Below are 18,748 nucleotides of genomic sequence, written 5' to 3'. Positions count from 1 at the left end.
CGAACACCCGCCCGCCCCGCCTCGCCTCCTCCGGGACCCCCGAGTGCCCTGAGGCGCTCTCCCCGGGCCGGAGCCCGCGGTCTGTCCGGGGCTGCCCTGCCCTGTCCCGCCTGCCGCGGGCAGGCACCGGCTGGGCCAGCGGACACAGCCCTCCGAACCCCGCCCTGCTCCCGGCCCGCGGGGCTACTCCAGCCTCAGGGGGGCGCCCGGGCAATGCGGCCCTGAGGGGAGCGGGGACCCCGGCCCGGCGCCATCTTCCCTCCGGCCGCCGCGATGGCCAGCGCGTCGTACCACATCTCCAGCCTGCTGGAGAAGATGACCTCCACCGACAAGGACTTCAGGTACGGGCTCTGCCGACCGGCACCAAGGTCAGGCCAGGCCATGCAGGGCCGGACCGGAGGCAGCCTCCCGGGGCCGGCCCCGGGGAGAGGGGGGGTTCCCCTGCCTTGCCTGGTGGATCCCTGCGTAATGGAAGTGAAGGAACACAGTGGGAGAGGGGAATAAGAGTGTTGACAGTCAGGCTTCAGCCCCGTGTTTGCTCGGCAGGTGAAGAACACGGCAGCAGAAACGCCGAAATGCTTCTTAGCTTGTTTTTCTGTTAGGTCAGAGCATGAAGAAGGCTGAGACCCGGAGCCACGGTCTCCCCGGGGCTGGGTGCTGCAGGTTTCGGCTGTGCTCAGATTGCCTTCAGAGCTGTTCCTAGGCAGGGGTGAACACTCCTGTAACAGGACTGAGATTCTTTTAGTCTGCATCAGCAGAAAAAAAATGACCTTTTTTTTTAGGGTTTGATCCCTAAAGCATTCGCTAAATAATTGTTGAAATGAGCAAGTGTGATGGGTTTCACCCGTGCGAACATCGCCCTCTCTACATCAACCTGGAAGTTACCGTTTGTGCCAGACTTGGTATTTTGAGGTCTCTTAGAAGGGAGGGAGTAGCAGTATCCCCAGATAAGCTGATTTTTGCAGAGGCTGCTGCTGTTTTCGATGTTAGAACAGGCACTTTTTAAACAGGTCAGTGATGGAGTTGTTTCAGTGTTTGTTCAAAGGGTTTATGGTTAATACTCCAAACAAGATGTGCCCAACACAGGGCGTATCATAGGGGTGTTCCAGGGCCATTTTCTCCCGGTGCACAGTCAGACCTGAGCCCGTTGCCTGCCTTCAGCTTGCAGGTCCAGGTTTCATGTGCTCCGCTGTCCTGGGTGGATCCATGTGGCAGTGTCCGAGGTCCTGCAGGCAGGATGGCAGCAGGTAGTGGGTCGAGAGCTGGATGTGGTGCCCTGCAAGACTCAGCTCAGCCTGTGGCCATAATTGGTCATGGTTGTTGTAGGCAGACGTTGAGCTTCACGTGCAGCTTTAATGGCTGATGCAGAATCAGAATCAGATCGTGCATTTTTCCCATCCTGGATTTCAGGCTGTTGCTACCACAGCAGTTCCTCCCTCCAGATGTACCTGATACCTGCTGCTCCGGAACGGGCTGCAGATGGAGGACACCAATGTTGCCCTGGTACACAAGGGCTCTTGCATGCTGAGAGAATTACATCAGAGCCTGATTTAGAATGGAGGGGTTGTTTGGCAAGCGAGAGGGAAGAGCTTCTCTGTGGTTCCTTTTAGACATCCATCCCGGTGCTGGGGGTAACATTGGAAAGCAGCTGATATACAATAACCACACAGAGGTTTCTCAGAACTTCAGGTTTCTCTGGTAGTATCTTTTACATTTCCTGCTCCCAGAACTTCCCAGTACCCATTTTGACATTGTCCCTGTTAGAACATTACACTGACTAACAGCTGGGCGTGTGTTTTTCCTTCTGAACTGCAATGATGAATACTTGCTTGGTTGTGCTCATAATCTAAATACAGACTAGGGAGCTTCTAAGGCATGGAGTCATTACTTTATCCTTCGTTTCTGAACTTGATAGGCCTTCTCCACGTGTGGGGTCATATTATCAGACTAGGTATGCCAGAAAGAGTAGAGCCAGGCACATTCATAGACTCCAGACTGGTTTTCCTAGGCTGGGCAATTGGTGAGAAAACCCACCCTGATTTTTTGCTAGCAGAGTTAACCAGCTTGATTTAATGACTGGGAAAAATACAACAGCTGGGTGCCAGTTGTAGAGTTTTAGGTTACCCCATCCCTGCCGTGTATCTTAGGGAGAGGAGAGAACCTATGTTTTTCATTTTCATGTATTGCTTAGCTGAACCTTTTCACCAGGCTGCCTCTGTCTGAGTTTTACACTTGTAAGACAGTAAATTCTTTGAACCTTACTCTTCAGACTGGATTGTGTAAAGGAGTGTAAGTTACTTTTTGAAAGTGTGTTTTCATTTGTCCAGAGTGATGGGAAGGAAATGCTCATGTGTCTATGGATCAGGCAGTCCACTTCTGCTGTATGTTCTTTCAGGTTTATGGCCACCAACGACCTGATGATGGAACTGCAGAAAGATTCAATAAAACTGGACGAAGACAGCGAGAAAAAAGTGGTGAAGATGCTTTTGAAGTTGCTGGAGGACAAAAATGGGGAAGTACAGAACATCGCTGTCAAGTGGTAAGAGCCTTGGCAGCAGTTCCCATCCTCCCTGGCAGTAACAGAGCTGTCTCAGGCTGCAGAGAGTGTGTGAGAGTGGAGCCCAGCCCTGCAGCACTGGCACCTTGCTGAGAGCTCCCTTTGCAGGGTGTCCCTCGTGCTGGGCATGGCAGTCTCTTTCTCTGCTGGTACAACCAGTGATCATACAGGTCTCCCTGTTGAGGCAGTAGGGGGCTTTGGAAGCAGCTCAGTGTTTATGGTATGAATCTTGCCATATTACAAGTAGCATGACTAAGATTTTGTTTCTTTGGAGGGAAGCCCAGTTTAAAATTTGGGGCCATGAATTTTCTCTCCTTTGAAACCCAGTGCTGAATCTCCCAGTGGTCCTGTCTTTGATAGAGATGCTACTGAACACGTACAGCCTTTCAAAAATGGCATTTGAATTTGAGGTCCAAATCCTACTCTTCGAGGGCATTTTCATTAACGTTTATATTGCACATGGGTTCTTTCCCTGCGCTGAGTCCAAGTGCAGCCTGTGCTGCTGCTTTGAATCATAGAATCATTAAGATCATCAAGTTCTAACCCCCCCTGACATGGGCAGGGACACCTTTGCTTTTGGCAGTTTCAATATTTTTTTAAACCCAACTGGAAAAGGCAGAAGGTTCCTTTACTACTGAATCACCTGATGAAGTGATCCCACTGCTGACATGTTCTTTCCTGTCTCTTTCCCCCAGTGTTCATTCTAGAAATGCAATTGAATGGGTCAGTTCACCACAGGGCTCCAGAAAGGTGGGCCACTTAAAGACAACCTTGGGTTCTTGTATTGCTTCCTACTGTGGATCTTATTCACATTCCCTTCTTTTATCCATATACTGCTTCTATCCCTCTACTCTGCCTGTGACCTTTGGCCCTTTCTGTTTTATTCCTACTGTCCTGACTTCTCCTGGCCCTGTTCCTGTCTCTGCCTGCTTTGGGTTTGTTTATTCTGTTCATTAAAGCAAATGGTTGGGCACCGAACAGCGTACGAATGTCGTGGTCTGTTTATCTGGGGTTGCATTAGCAGTTACTGTCCAGTCAGTTATTCCCAGCCAGGTGCAAGGATCTCTAAGAAGGAGAAGTGTGATGGTCTGAAGGACACTGGTAGGTGGATTAGGGCCAAGTGTGGTTCTGTGCAACCCACATCAGGATTCAGGAGTAAGTTAAGAAACTATTGGGAGGTCTTGCAGTTGATTTTATCATCTAAAACTATGATCTTATTTCTTCAGAGGAAAACTGAAATCACACTTTGTCCCCCAAAATACCACAAATTTGAAATCCGTATAAAAACTTGTCCTGTTTCTGGTTCTGTGGGTTTGTTTGCAGTTTAGGTGAGTTCTTCAGGTTCCCTGTGCCACTGTGTCTGCCAGTAAAGCAGGGACAGCTATCCATTCTTTTCTGCATAACGATCTGTAAGATTGAACACTGCTTGCACAAGGTCTCAGTATTTAGTATTTCTTCTCTAATTCTTGTATTTCAGAGTAGCTCCTCAGACTCTAAATGGTTATTGTCCTGATTATAAAGTTTAGAAGAAGTCTTCCGCAGAACAGGCTGCGTGTGAGCTTGCTTGGTGAACTCTGGGTTCAGCATGCTGCCAGGGGTAATAGTGCTGTGCCAGCAGGGAGACAGCTACCTCTGCATAGGTGTTCCATACCCTTTGCATTACTGGACTTGGGGCTGAGCTGCCTTTCAGGAGGAGTGAGCCTGAGCATCCCTTATGATGGTGAAAGCATCCCTCTTTCTCTTTGTTCTGACCGGCTTCTCCTCTCCTCTCACAGTCTGGGCCCGCTGGTTGGCAAGGTGAAGGAGTATCAGGTGGAAACCATTGTGGATACGCTGTGCACAAACATGTTGTCAGACAAGGAGCAGCTGCGGGATATCTCCAGCATTGGACTGAAAACAGTCATCTCTGAGCTGCCGCCAACTTCTACAGGTAAAGCATCTGTCCCTGTTTGTCTCACTGGGACAGCAGGGAATCACGACCTCTGGGAAACAGAGGAAAAGGGGTAGTTTAGAGCCTGAAAGTTACAGATTCCTTATGCACCTGCTAGAGGAAAACTAGTGAAATAAGGAGAGGGAGTAGGAGCCGAGGCACCAATGTAACTAAAGATGGGATGAAATGAAAACCTGAGCTGGTCACCTGGGGGACACTGAAGTTTGAAACAGCATCTGAGTTCTTGGAGAAATCCATTTTTTTTTACAGCAATCCTACAGCATCCTGTGTATGTCACGATAGTGCTGTTCTGGCAGGTCCTTATGTCAGCAATGCACTACCGTGTGTGATCTCAGCAGTGACAGCACTGCACCACCTCCTGTCTGCAGCCCAGCTGGACCAGGTCTCCTGACTGCTCTTGGAGACTTCCATTTCCTCTGTAGCCAGCTCATGTATCTGTTGTTCCTTCATGGTGGGTGGCTGTGGCAGTGCTGCTGGGCTGCTGGATTTTAGGTGGAGAGGAGAAGTAGGATTAGCATGCAGGGGCTTGCTGAAGTCCTCTCTGCATTTCTGCAAGATGTTCAGCTCTTGTGAGCCATCCTTTCAGAATTCCTTATTTAACTTAGATCACATGAACTGCGGCTGGTTTAGGGTAGCAACAGATAAGTCAGCTCCTGAAGGGTTAGGATTGATGCTGTGTGGGTGAGAGGCAGCAAAAGCAGTGTGGGTTTGCTGCAAAATGGAGAAGTTGAACATCTCTGTATGTGCTTTCCTCACCCTGAGCTCCAGTTCATGCGGTTGCTGTTGCGGTGGTGCTGCTGGAGCAAAGGGAGGGTTTGAAACAGTGGCCACAAAGCAGCATATGCCTGAGGCAGGCTCCTTTTGCAGTGCTGTTCAGCAGCTCATGGTGTTCCTGGGACATTCCAGTTCTGCTTTGGCTCTGTTGCATCATGGAGGCTGTTCAGAATGGTGTGGGAAGCAATTGTCCCTTCCTTTTAATGCTTTATGGAATTTGAAGCTGCTTATAATTTGCATTGAACAAACTGGGAAAAACCCACAACAAAACCCCCTGTTGGGACTGGCACAGCCCAGCATGAAGACTAAAATGGTATCTAGATATCAGTCTGGACTGCAGGAGATGGAGGTTTTAGACTGCAGTTGTAATCTCAACACATTCTTGAACCTGGGTTAAATACTATTTTGAGACAGATTTATTCAGCTCTACCCTTCACTTTCAGCATGGAACTGAGAAACAGTTTCTGTCAAGACTGCTCTTCCTATGGAGAAAACCTTGGTTTGTTGAAACTGAACATTTTCAAGTTAAAAATGGGAAAAACATGCCAGAACCTTCTCACCCACCCCTGCTCCCTACGTTGATGGGCCTGGAGCTCACTGGGAGACAGCCGAAGTGCTTTAGGGTGAAAGACTGCCTGAGAAGCTTCTTCCAGATAGTTACTGCATGGTACCACAGGGGGAGTATCTGCAGCATGTATCCACCATCTCAAACAAAACCTGACTTCTGTGCTGGTTAGGTCTCCCAGGGGTGATTTCTCTTCCTAATGTAGAAGGAATCAAATGGTTCTTAGCAGTAAAAAGACTTGTTTTGAATTGACAGTGGGGAAAAAAAATCTCCCTCTTGCAGGCTCCACCATGACAGCAAATGTGTGCAAAAAGATCACAGCCCAGCTGACAGGAGCCATTGGCAAGCAGGAGGATGTGTCCGTGCAGCTGGAGGCCCTTGACATCCTGTCAGATATGCTGAGCAGGTACTAAAGGATTACCTTCTGCAGGGGGCTGTGTTTGCTTTTGATTTCTCTATTTCCCTAATCCTACTACGGGGACTTAAACATTTGGGTTGGCTGCCACTGGGGAATATCTCAGCAGAGCAGATTCCTTAGCAGGGATGAGGGATGACATGCTGAGCCCTTCTGTGCTTGGGAATGGCAGTAATATGGGTGATGGATCCTACAGAGGCTCAGTTCCAACACATGCAGGGAGGGAGAGGTTAAAGCAGGGAAGTTTATTTTAGCCCTCTGATCTGTTTGCACATGCAGTTTTTCTCCTGGCTGCCTCTTTCTCTGGTTACGTGAGTCAGAGTGACAGTGTCATCTGTCAACTGCATGCAGGAAATGATTGACAAACCCCAGGTCATCCAAAAGGACGCGGGCGAAATCAAGTTCCTCCATGATGGGGACAAATGACCTTTCCCTGTGTATAAAACCTTTCCCCTGTGTGTAAAACAAGAGCTTGTAAAACAAGACCAGGATGCCAAACCTCCCTCCCCACAACATGCACAGGTTCTTCAGAGCTGAAGCAGGTTTACGGGTTTTTTGCTGGCAAAAGGACTTTTTCTCTGAGGTTTTGACTTCTAACTTCTGCCTCATTTTGTTGATTGTAGACTAGGGGGAACACTCTACTCTTTCCATTCCTCCATCCTGAACTGCCTCCTGCCTCAGCTGACAAGCCCCAGGCTGGCAGTACGGAAAAGGGCCATCATTGCCTTGGGACATCTTGTCTTGACCTGCAGCGGAAGCATCTTCTCAGAGCTCACCGAGCATTTGCTTGCTGAGCTGAAGAGGAATGAGTCTACTTCTACTACGAGGACATACATTCAGTGTGTTGCTGGCATCAGCAGGCAGGCTGGACATCGCATAGGTAGGATGAGTAGCTTGAAATGATGCTGGGAATCAAACATCTGTTATAGAGCTGCTCCTTTTAGTGGTAAAATAAGTGTGCTCGTGCTGTTGCTAATGTATTATTGGCTTGTCCTTTGTGATTCCTTCTGTGGTTCTGACCTGGCTCTCTGATCTCTGCTTGGAAGGAAGGAGGCACCAGAGTAATCCTCTGGCTGCCCTTCTGTAGTGATTTCATCTCAAGGTCTCGCAGTGCTTCCCTTCCTGAATTAGGTCAGTGGATTCACCACATTTTAAATGAGAGGAGAAACGGAGGGCAACGTATTGTATTACGTGTCTAAAGACCTGCCAGAGCTGAGATTAGGTCCTAGATCTCTAATGGCAGCTCTTCCATGACTGAAATGCCAGCAGGGTCTGAAGGCAGGGACCAGGGTTCCTCTGCTGAAAAGCCTTGCAGGGCTGGCCATTGGTCGGCTGCTGGCTCCTTGCCCCGACAGTGCTGAGAAGGAATGCTCTTCCCGGCACACGAGGGAAGTGGCAGATGTGTGAGCTGTCAGCGCTCGTGGGTGAAGGCTGGAATGGTTTTTCACTGCTGCTTACTCTGTCTTTCCCAGGAGAACATCTGGAGAAGATAATTCCTCTGATTGTTCAGTACTGTAATGTGGAAGATGACGAGCTGAGAGAATATTGCTTTCAGGCCTTTGAGTCTTTTGTGAGAAGGTGTGTGCCCTCAAGGAACAGCCATGCACCATGGTGTGCAACAGTGTCCTCCTAGTGAGAATACCCATATGTTCAGCATCCAGGGCGGAGTACCTGTCTATGTGTGTTCCTGTTGGCAAAAGCAGTTCACAAATGAAAGACCTTCTTCATGTGCAGAGTTGGGCTTGAGTTATGAGCTGGTTTGCCTCAACATGTGAGGGGGTATTTCTGAATTGGTTCTGCAGGAAGGGGAGTTTTCCTTGTTCCTGGAGGATTCCTCAGCAAGAGGGATCTGCAGGTCTCCTAATTCCTGGGGGACAGGAAGGGGGCTCAGCTCTCCTGTTGAGCTACAGTTCTTCCATTCTTTGGTCAAACATTTCCTGCTTGACTTGTTAGGGGAGCCCTGCAGAGTGCTGAGGTTTCTGCCCATGGAGGGAGGATTCACTCATGTGGTGCAGGCAGTTTATCTTTTTGCCTTACAGAAATCATTTCATCCTCCCCAGGGAATGTGCTCTTGCTTCGTAAGCAGCAGGAAGGAGCAGCTCTGCTTTAAGTCATGTTAGCAAAATGTTCAGATAGTATGTGAAGCATTGTGGGATCCTTTTGAGGTTAAATACATTATTTGGATATTTAAAATAGCTCAATCTTTAATTTGTTAACTCTTAGGATTTTCATTTGTCATGACAGGTGCCCGAAGGAAATGGACCCTCACATCCCTAATGTGATGGGGTTATGTTTGAAGTACATCACCTTTGACCCAAACTACAACTACGATAATGAGGAGGAGGAAGAGATGACGGAAACTGAAAATGGGGAGGATGAAGAGCAAGGTGCCTGCTTGTGAGGATGACTGTGCTCTGCAGAACACTGGGTTAACATTTCTCCCTGAAGGGGTACCTTTAATACCTGGAAGTTATAGATCACATTTCATAAGGTCTCTCTTTATAGCTGCTAAGAGTGAAAGTTAGAACAAGTTCCTTGGAAAAAAACGTTTTTCTTCGCTTTCATACTAACGGGGTAAAATCCTGGCCTGCTTCCTGGAGAACATGTTGAATGTTCTGCCAATAGCAGTAAATTGTTACACTGTGTTGTGCCATTCAGGAATTGCTAAGACAAATATTTACATGTTTCTGGAGTTAAAATCTGGGAACCTCATTCTCCTTTCACAACAAAAGCCTTGGTGCCTCAGCTGACGCAGTCAGTGAGGGCTGCAACATTCAGGTTCATTCTCTGTCAGCTCTTAACTTGGAACAGAAGAATCTGCTGCAGGGCAGCCCTGGCTCATATTGGCTGGTAGTGACGCCTGCAGGGACGAGCCATTCTGGACCATTCCCTGTTCCCAGATACATGTGACTTGCCGGCATCTGATGTCTGGTCATGGCAGAGGGCAGCTCTGAGGGTCAGGTGATCCTCTAGCTCATAACAGGTCTCCCATAACAGTGCTCCTTGTTTTCCCTTCTCTCCAGAAAGTGATGACGAGTACAGCGATGACGATGACATCAGCTGGAAGGTCCGCAGGTCTGCAGCCAAGTGCCTGGAGGCCATCGTCAGCAGCAGGCACGACCTCCTGCAGGACTTCTACAAAACCCTTTCCCCGGTCTTGATAAGCAGATTCAAAGAGAGGGAGGAGAATGTCAAAGCTGATATCTTCAGTGCTTACATCTCCTTGCTGAGGCAAACGCTGCCCATCCAGAGCTGGCTGCATGCAGCCGATGCCTCTGGCAAAGATGATGTTCCTCTGAGGATGCTTCAGAACCAGGTGAGTGAGAAGCTGGTGGCTGGATTCAATCAGAATGAAGAGAAGTAGATACTGTGCCACCAATGAATAAACCCAGTAGTTAAGCATGAGAAGGTAGCTAGGAAACTCATTGAATAAAGTGTAGAAATAGACTGGAGGAAGCCATGGGAAGCTCATGGAGGTTTGGGTCTGGTCAGCAGGCACGGGAGGGCATGCAGCTCAGTTCATCACAGGAGAACAGCCAGTGCCTTCCAGGGGAGCTAGCTGTGGCCATGCATAGTCTTCACATCACTGCTGAGCAGACAATAGTGGAAGCACTTTCTCTGACACACTGCTCTAATTTAGAACAATGCTGGAGTAATTGCAGTTGGCATAATTTAGCCACACGTGCTGATCAGGACTGCCTAGCCCAGGGTCCTTGCTAACACTGTGCTGTACATGTGCCATTTCAAAAGACAAAAGGAACATTGGAAATAACTATGTAGTTACAGAGTAGCATGACCACAAGAGCAGCTTTTTCTGGCTGATGCTGCTTATCACTGACTGCTGAGTCCCTGAAGCAGGAGGATTAAAATCCCTTCCAAAATGAAATTACATCATTCACTGTAAGCTATTCATTTAAACAACTTGCACCTCAGCCCTGTGATTTTGATTTCACTGACTCACTGGCAGGTTTCAACACAGGGATGGGGCTAGATCCTTAAACAGCAGAGAGGGAAGGAATCACAAAATTCTGAGCTCCTTTACCAGTGTGGCCTGGTCTGATAATTTTGTTGTGGTTCCATAAGCTTCTGTGTTAGGGGATAACCTTGGCTTCAGGAAGGGCTCCTTAGTCTGTCAGTAGAACATATCCTGGCCGGTAATCCAGCCCAGCCCATGCTCCGGTGATGGGGCTCGCTGTTCCATGCTGTGCTCCTGCTTGTCCTCATGCTGTTAGTTCCTCTGGCACAGCTGAACAAGCTGCTCCGTGCGCTGGAAGCCGGGTGACTGATGTGTGTATTCCTGGATTTCTTTTTTCAAACTGAAGGTCCCCAACATTGTCAAGGCCTTGCACAAGCAGCTCAAAGAAAAGAGCATCAAATCTCGACAGGGTTGTTTCAGCCTCCTGACGGAATTGGCCAGTGTCCTTCCCGGTTGCCTAGCAGATCACATCCCTGCACTCATCCCTGGTAAGTTTGGTGGTCTGGGGGTGAAGGAGCAAGGTTGGCCAATGCTACCACATATGCTCCTTTCCTGTGTGTTCCAGTTTGATTCCTGTATATGTTAGCGTAGGAACTGACACATAACCACCGGAATGGTTATATGAGGTGCTTTATTGCAGCGCTGGGAAACCAGGGGCACGCGCCCAAATCTGGCTTCAGTCTTGTCACCTAGCATTCCCAATTTATACAGTATCCAACACAGATTACATCACCAATTAACACGTATGCCCTACATCAGTCCATTACGACATCAGCCTCTTCTGCGCTTGCGCAGCCCCCTCTGGTGGTCGTCCTGATGAAGTAAGGAGTCTTCCTCGGATGAAGTAAGAAGTCTTCCTCAGCTTGTCCTTTTTCACCTTCTGTTCTTTGGACATGTTCCAACCATTATGTGGATGTCAGCATTGTTCTATTCCCCCTTGACTGCCTCTGGTATGCCTAGGTTCTACTTGGATAGAGTTTTACAATATACTTTCCTAATTTATCACTATACCCTTCACCATATACAGATGTATTACCTCCTGCTACCAAGACTACTATTGTATCACTGGTTACTGGTTAACCACGATACCGGACTGCAAAATTATAGCTCTTTCTAATCTACAAAATCACACTATTGATTTATAAACCTCTTAAACATAATCATTCCTACCATTTTATATGATTATTTATCTTAAAAACTTCACTCTTTTCTAACATATATGCTATTCAGCATCAGGGCATACACATCAAGTTTTGCTTTGTTGATGTGCCAAACAGCTCCCAAACCAATCCTGGCCTCTGCCTACCACTGAATGCCAGGATAGGAACATTAAGTCCATTTCCACAGTCCCCTGAAGAGATGCTTTTAGGAGAGCTAAAACTAGCTGGGGTTATGCTGTTACTGCTGGGGTCAGTAATGAGTGATGTTCTCTTATTACAAAATGCAGTAGCATTTAAAAAAGACAATTTGTATTGGCTGCTTATTTAATTTGCAGCACCACATTTTTCCCTGAGCTCTCCTTCCCGTAGGCTCATGCAGCATCCCACTACTGAGAGGCTCCAATACTTAGGTCCTGCCTCTGCTTTTGGAGTGACTGTACAGTACATATAAAAACATTCTCTTGTGATTATCCCCAGGTTAGAGCCATGCACCTCCCTCTTTGGAAAAACCCATTCAAACCAAGAGTCAGGCACGACCTCAGGGGGGGGCAAGCAGCTTTGTTTTAAGTGCTTCCCATTAAGTCTTCTGGGAAATACGTGCCACAGAAACTGGACTTGGAAGTACCTCCCTTCTGCAGAGGCAGTCCATCTGTAAGGGGCCACAGTTGTGTTCTGAACAGTGCTAACAGATGTAAAATCAGATGAACACAGAGCCCCAGCTTCTAGAAGACTTCTGACAGCAGAACAGGGGGAAAATGAAAAGCTCAGGAAGGGGCATTCCTGCTGCCTGGAGTGCCTGTTGTTCAGACTAGGCTATGGCAGCCTTAGTTTCGTTCCATTCTCTCGTACTTCCTTGCACTTGATGAACTGTCCCTTCTCCCCTCGGCCTGGGGTGACTTTGCAAATTACCTTTCTAAGAAGTGTTTGTAGCCCCCTAGGACTGGTGCAGAGACCAGTTAGGTCTGAACTGCCACGTCCTGGGAAAGCAGGAAGTCAGCAAGGAGAGTAGACCTCTCCCTGGGCATGCATCTCTTGGGTGGTGAAAGACAGAAAGAAAACCAATTCCAGTTGTGTCCTTCTTTGGGGTGTGGGGGTGTGATAAAAACACTTGCTGAAATAAGACGCAGTCCTTCTCATGTCTTCCGAGCAGGAATTGTTTTCTCCTTGGCCGATAAATCCAGCTCCTCCAACATGAGGATCGACACACTGTCCTTCCTTCACGTTCTTCTTTGCAACCATCAGCCGGAGGTATTCCATCCTCATATCAAAAGCTTGCTACCTCCTGTTGTGACCTGTATTGGAGACCCCTTTTATAAGATCACTTCCGAAGCCCTGCTGGTTACTCAGCAGCTTGTGAAAGTTATCAGGCCATTGGATAAATCCTGCACTTTTGATGCCAAGCCTTACGTGAAGGACCTTTTTCCTGGTACTCTGAAGCGGCTGAAGGCAGCTGACATTGACCAGGAGGTGAAGGAGCGTGCCATCTCCTGCATGGGACAGATTATTTACAATCTAGGAGACCATTTAAGCACTGATCTCCAGCCAACCTTGAAGGTATTTCTCGAGAGGCTCAAAAATGAAATCACCAGATTGACAACAGTCAAGGCATTAACCTTAATTGCTAGTTCTCCACTTAAGATAGATTTGAGACCCATCCTAGGAGAAGGTTTCCCCATTCTAGCTTCCTTCTTGAGAAAGAATCAACGTGCCTTGAAGCTGAGTACCCTGACTGCCCTAGACATCCTGGTGAAGAACTACAGTGACAGCCTCAAGCCTGCCATGATAGAGTCTGTCCTGACAGAGCTCCCTGCTTTAATCACTGAGAACGACATGCATGTTTCCCAGGTGGCTGTCATGTTCCTTACTACTTTGGCACAGGTTTATCCCTCCTGCATCTCCAAGATCAGCGGCTCAGTTCTTGCTGAAATCCTGCAGCTCATCCATTCGCCTTTGCTTCAGGGAGGGGCTCTGAACGCCATTATAGACTTCTTCCATGCTCTGGTGCTGACGAAGGCAGCCCCCATGGGGTACGCGGAGCTGCTGAAGCAGCTGACTGCACCCATTTACTGCTCCGGTGCACCTGCGGCTCCAACGTTACACAAACAGGCTTATTATTCTGTTGCGAAGTGTGTGGCAGCCCTGTCCTCAGCCTGCCCCAAGGAAGCCCCTGCAACAGTGAACCGGTTTATCCAGGATGTAAAGACCTCCAAGTCAAGCTCTGCTGTGAAGGTGCTGGCTTTCCTCTCGCTGGCAGAGATGGGGCGCACCACCAACCTCAGTGCTCAGCGGGAGCTCAAAACTGTCATCCTGGAAGCATTCACGTCCAGCAGCGAAGAGGTGAAATCCGCTGCTTCCTACGCGCTAGGGAACGTCAGCGTTGGGAATCTTAAGGAGTATCTTCCCTTCATGCTGAAAGAGATTGGGAGCCAGCCCAAGAGGCAGTACCTCCTGCTGCACTCTCTGAAAGAAGTGATCAGTGCCTCCCCGGCCGACGGCCTCAAACCCTACGTGGAGGATATCTGGGCTCTGCTTTTCAAGCACTGTGAGTGCACAGAGGAGGGGACGCGCAATGTGGTGGCCGAGTGCTTGGGGAAGCTGACTCTGGTGAATCCCTCTGAGCTGCTGCCCAGGCTGAAACACCAGCTGCCATCAGGTAAGGGCAGGGCAGTGGGAGAGCGGGGAATCCCCCTTGTAAACTGCTGGTGGGTACAGCAGGGAGCAAAGCCTGTCTGCAGAGGAGAGAAGGCAACAAGTGGGGTCTCTGCAGGGGGGTTGGAGGAGCACTGGTTTGCATGGGGGGCAGGAGGGTGTTAGCAGAGGGCTGCACACGGAGAGTGTGTAGGAGAAGGGTTTAAAGAAGGAGGTTGTTAGGACAAATCCTGTTCTTCTATCTCTCCATTGCATGTGTGATGTGACTGAGAGCAGTGTGCACTACAGAGTCACAGCAGTGATTTTACCTCTTGATCCTTCACTCTTTTTTCTCTCCATCCTCACCGCAGGCTCTCCCCATGCCCGGAGCACAGTGGTGACTGCAGTCAAATTCACAATTGCAGACCAACCTCAGCCCATCGATGCTCTCCTGAAAGGCTGCATAGGTAGGGCAGTGACCTGGGACTGTGAGAGGTTAGGTGTAGCTGTAGCCCTGGGGTTTTTCACACCTGTGTGAACCTCATCTAATCCAGTTATTTATCTGTGTTTATCTGCTTTGGGGATTAAAGAGCAACACTGTCACATGGGTCCTTGTTGAATACTCTCATGCCTTGCTCTCAGGCGTGTTCCATTGGCGACAGAGGTTTTTAGGGAGTGTAAGTTCCTTAAGAAAAAAAACCATACCCCAACTTCCTTAAATACCAAAGCTTCTGGTTTGATTTCAGGATGAGGCAGCTGGAATCATGGGGCATGTTTTTATGGCCACATATAGGGTGTCTGTTCCTCGACGAACAAGACGGCATTTATATTCGATATCGTACCGATGGTAGCCTATTCAATCTAAGGCGACTGAAGGCCCACACTAAGACCCTAAACCATCTTGTCCGTGAACTGCTCTTTGCTGATGATGCCGCCCTTGTTGCCCACACAGAAGCAGCTCTGCAGCGTTTAACATCTTGCTTTGCGGAGGCGGCTGAGGTTTTTGGGCTGGAAGTCAGCTTGAAGAAGACAGTAGTCCTCTACCAACCTGCACCCCAAGAAGATTATCGCCATCCCCATATTACCATCGGCGAGTCAGAGCTTAAGACAGTTCAGCAGTTCAGCTATCTGGGAAGCATCATTTCCTCGGATGCCACGATCGACAAAGAGATAGACAACAGAATAGCAAAGGCATATAGAGCCTTTGGAAAACTCCATAAAAGAGTCTGGTGTAATAAACACCTGAAGAAAAGTACAAAGATCAGTGTCTACAGAGCCATTGTATTGTCTACTCTTTTATATGGGTCTGAATCATGGGTCATCTACCGTCATCACCTGCGACTCCTGGAACGCTTTCATCAGCGCTGCCTCCGTACAATTCTAAACATCCATTGGACTGACTATGTGTCTAATGTCACTGTCCTCGAACAGGCAGGGGTCACCAGCATCGAGGCCACATTGCTGAAACTGCAGCTGCGCTGGGCAGGGCACGTCTCTAGAATGAAGGATCACCGCCTCCCCAAGATCGTGTTTTACGGTGAACTTGCCACCGGTAGCCGCAAGAGAGGTGCCCCAAAGAAGAGATATAAGGACTCCCTGAAACAATACCTTAGCCTTGGCCATATTGACTACCATCAGTGGTCCACCTTGGCCTCCAATCGGGAGACTTGGAGGCACACCATACATAATGCCGCTGACTCCTTTGAGAGCTCACGAAGAACTAGTCTCGAGGAGAAAAGACAACACAGGAAGAATCGTGTCCCACCTGTTCCACCCAAGGAGACCTTCTGCTGTGCTTTTTGTAGCCGGATTTGCCTATCCCACATTGGCCTTCTTAGTCATCAGCACGCTTGTAGTAAGCGTGGGTAAATGCCCTTCCCAAATCTTCGTTCGCGAAGTCAAGCCATGATGATGATGGAGGGTGTCTTTTCCATTCACTATATCCCAAATGAAGGGAGGGAAAGCACCTCCAATGTCTCTGCTAGGCTGTGCCTGAGGTGTTCTCATAACCAGACTCTTTGGAACACACTGTGATTACTTTTAACCACTTCTCAGTTGCTGCAGCAGGTCTGACTGGTGTGGTCTTGTCCCACAGGTGACTTCTTAAAAACCCTCCAGGACCCGGACTTGAACGTTCGACGCGTGGCTTTAGCCTTGTTTAATTCTGCTGCTCACAACAAACCGTCTCTGATCCGCGATCTGCTCCCTGCCGTTCTCCCCAGCCTCTACAACGAAACGAAGGTCCGACGGGAGCTCATCCGGGAGGTACAGCCGCAATCTTCTGGGTGCAGCACGGCCGATGCAGCGCGTGAAGCCCAGCGAGGCTTTTGCCCCTCTGCTGCCTGGTGATGGATGGGTTTCTGTCTTGTTAAGGTAGAAATGGGGCCATTCAAGCACATGGTGGATGATGGCCTTGACGTGAGGAAAGCTGCTTTCGAATGCATGTACACGCTGCTGGAAAGCTGCCTCGACCGACTGGATATCTACGAGTACCTGAACCACGTGGAGGATGGACTGAAGGATCACTATGACATTCGGGTAGGTGCTGTGCCCAAGCTGTGGGAGGGCAGGCACGTCCCTCATGTAATTCATTCTCTAGAGTCTGGGCTTGAACTGAGCTGGGGTGTCACCACAGCATGGAGTGTTCCTGGCATGCCCGTTTCTGTTCTGTGCAATTGCCACTGCCTTCATCTGGGGCTGTCCAGCTCTAGCTTGACCCTGGTGGCCTTGAAAACAGAACCCTGGTGTAACTGGGTTTATAGGAAACTTAGAGTCTAAAATAAGTTTATTCTGCCTTAAAACTTGTGATTTGTCACTTGCTCAGTGTGGCAGTGACACTCTGTTAGGAACTAGCACTGTCGTTGATGATGGCCCCATAGCTGGATGCATGCTGGGGACCACAGCCCAGCAGGGCAACTCCAGTGTGTTGGCTGCCAGTGCCTGCATGTCTGATGCACCCAAAGCTCTCACTAATCCTCCTTCCACAAGTGCACAGGGACTCACAGCCCTGTGGGTGCCGCACATTGCTCCGGGGGGAGAGGCCACATGGCCCCAGCAATAGATCCTCCCTGCAGGCCTGGGGCCGGTGGGTGCAGCCAGGTAATGCAGTTTTCTCTTTCCTCCTGCTGTAGATGCTGACTTTCATCATGCTGGCTCGGCTGTCCACGCTCTGCCCCAGCGCCGTGCTGCAGCGACTTGAGAGGCTGGTTGAGCCACTCCGGGCAACCTGCTCCACAAAGGTGAAACCAGGGGCTGGGACGCACTGGGGCGGGTTTTGCATGAGCCTCTGCTGCTGGCTGCCCATCCCTGCTGCTGAGCAGCCGTTCCCCACACTCCTCTGGTGGGGAGTGCTCGGCTTGGCTCTGTCTCTGCTGTGTGTCCTCTTCCTCCTGCCTGCACCACCTTTTCTAAATGGTAACAGTGCTTTGGGTTTGTAGGTTAAAGCTGGTTCCGTGAAGCAGGAGTTTGAGAAGCAGGACGAACTGAAGCGATCCGCCATGAGAGCTGTGGCTGCTCTCCTGACCATCCCTGAAGTAGAGAAAAGTCCAGTGATGGCTGAGTTTTCATCTCAGATCAGATCCAGTCCTGAAATGGCATCGCTCTTTGAGAGCATTCAGAAGGATTCTGCCTCCCTCTCCACCTCAGAGTCGATGGACATGAGCTAAGGTCTGCCCATTTACTCCACCTTCCTGCCCTTCCTGTGCACTAACCCAACAGATACCCTGATGGGATGAGGACGTTGAGGACAAGGAACACCATAGAGCTGGGCTCTGCTGCAGCAGCCACTTTTAAGTCACTGGGCACTGATAGGAGAAAAAGTCTGGTCCCTGCAGCACCAGACACCTCGCTGGCTGCAGGGAGACACAGGAGAGGAGGGAACTGAACCATCCTTACACAGGGGAGGGCTGAGGAGAGGAGTATCTTGTGTTTTTAAGGGGTGTACAAAGTAATTGAAATTAAGAATGGTTCTGTGCAAAATGTAAACTTCCTGAAGTATTTCCTTACTGAAAAACAGTTTTAAATGGGATTTTTTTAACAACTGCACATGCACTTTCTACCCCAAACTGCCTGAAGAATGTATTTGTACTGTTTCACTAGGCTACAGGGCTGAGAACCAGCAGTCATGTCTGTCATTAGCAATGAGCATCACAGTCACAGACCCTGCTTCAATGGGAGACCTGCAGGAGCCACGCTGCAGGGGCTGTGTGAGGTTACCTGCCCAGCCTCAGCTCCACCCTGGCACCAGTAGCTCTTGTTCCTGTGCATTTGGCTGCAAATACCTCAACCAGCAGTCTGGAGCAAGAGTTTGTGTTACAGTAAAAACCCTACGCTAGGCTTGACTGCATTTAACACTGCATTCTTTCCCCCTTGAGCAGCTCAGTGTTTGTTGTGACCAGCCACAAAGGCACAGATCTGCGCTGACTTCAAGCCACGAACAGCAGGCAGGAGAGCTGGTGCTCAGTATTTTAAGTATCACAGAAGGGTGACAACAGCCAGAGGTGTAAGCTCATGAGCAGCCCCACTAACACTCTGTCACTTGAAAACTTAATTGTGTGGCTGTTGTGGTCAGACCCCACATTGCCCAGAGGAACTAAGTAGCCTTAAAACACAGGGTGTGGAAAGGCCACCATGACGCGGTGCCTGTGGCCCTGGAGCTGCAGTGACCTTTCATTTCTCTGCTTATGACAGAGTGGTTGGTGTGAAGAACATTTATAGCATGTG

The 18,748-nt window shown here is 49.2% G+C and overlaps 1 protein-coding gene across 4 annotated transcripts; it reads left to right on the top strand.

The window, feature by feature from the left end:
- The first annotated feature begins 168 nt into the window (after positions 1-168).
- LOC133217228 (cullin-associated NEDD8-dissociated protein 1-like) lies at positions 169-18,005 on the top strand. 4 transcript variants are annotated; one of them, XM_061362540.1, is made up of 16 exons: positions 177-341; positions 2,396-2,539; positions 3,253-3,307; positions 4,333-4,487; positions 6,130-6,253; positions 6,886-7,142; positions 7,735-7,840; positions 8,507-8,649; positions 9,286-9,578; positions 10,585-10,726; positions 12,549-14,051; positions 14,398-14,493; positions 16,122-16,291; positions 16,400-16,564; positions 17,158-17,265; positions 17,464-18,005. In XM_061362540.1, exons 2-16 carry the CDS (start codon positions 2,509-2,511, stop codon positions 17,689-17,691), a joined length of 3,576 nt encoding a protein of 1,191 aa, XP_061218524.1. In that variant the 5' UTR covers positions 177-341; positions 2,396-2,508; the 3' UTR covers positions 17,692-18,005. The 4 variants fall into 4 exon arrangements, 3 of the variants coding, with proteins under 3 accessions (XP_061218523.1, XP_061218524.1, XP_061218525.1); XM_061362539.1 differs by lacking the exon at positions 3,253-3,307 and having other exon boundaries at positions 170-341; positions 17,464-18,004; XM_061362541.1 differs by lacking the exons at positions 177-341; positions 3,253-3,307 and adding an exon at positions 3,579-3,712 and having other exon boundaries at positions 2,433-2,539; positions 17,464-18,004.
- The last annotated feature ends 743 nt before the right edge of the window (positions 18,006-18,748 follow it).

The sequence above is a fragment of the Neopsephotus bourkii genome, unplaced genomic scaffold (genome assembly GCF_033783945.1).
Source record: "Neopsephotus bourkii isolate Nb327-2 ecotype Australia unplaced genomic scaffold, CSIRO-AGI_Nbou_v1 NB_1120, whole genome shotgun sequence".
NCBI lineage: Eukaryota > Metazoa > Chordata > Aves > Psittaciformes > Psittacidae > Neopsephotus > Neopsephotus bourkii.
This window is presented reverse-complemented; position numbering and strand designations above follow the sequence as displayed.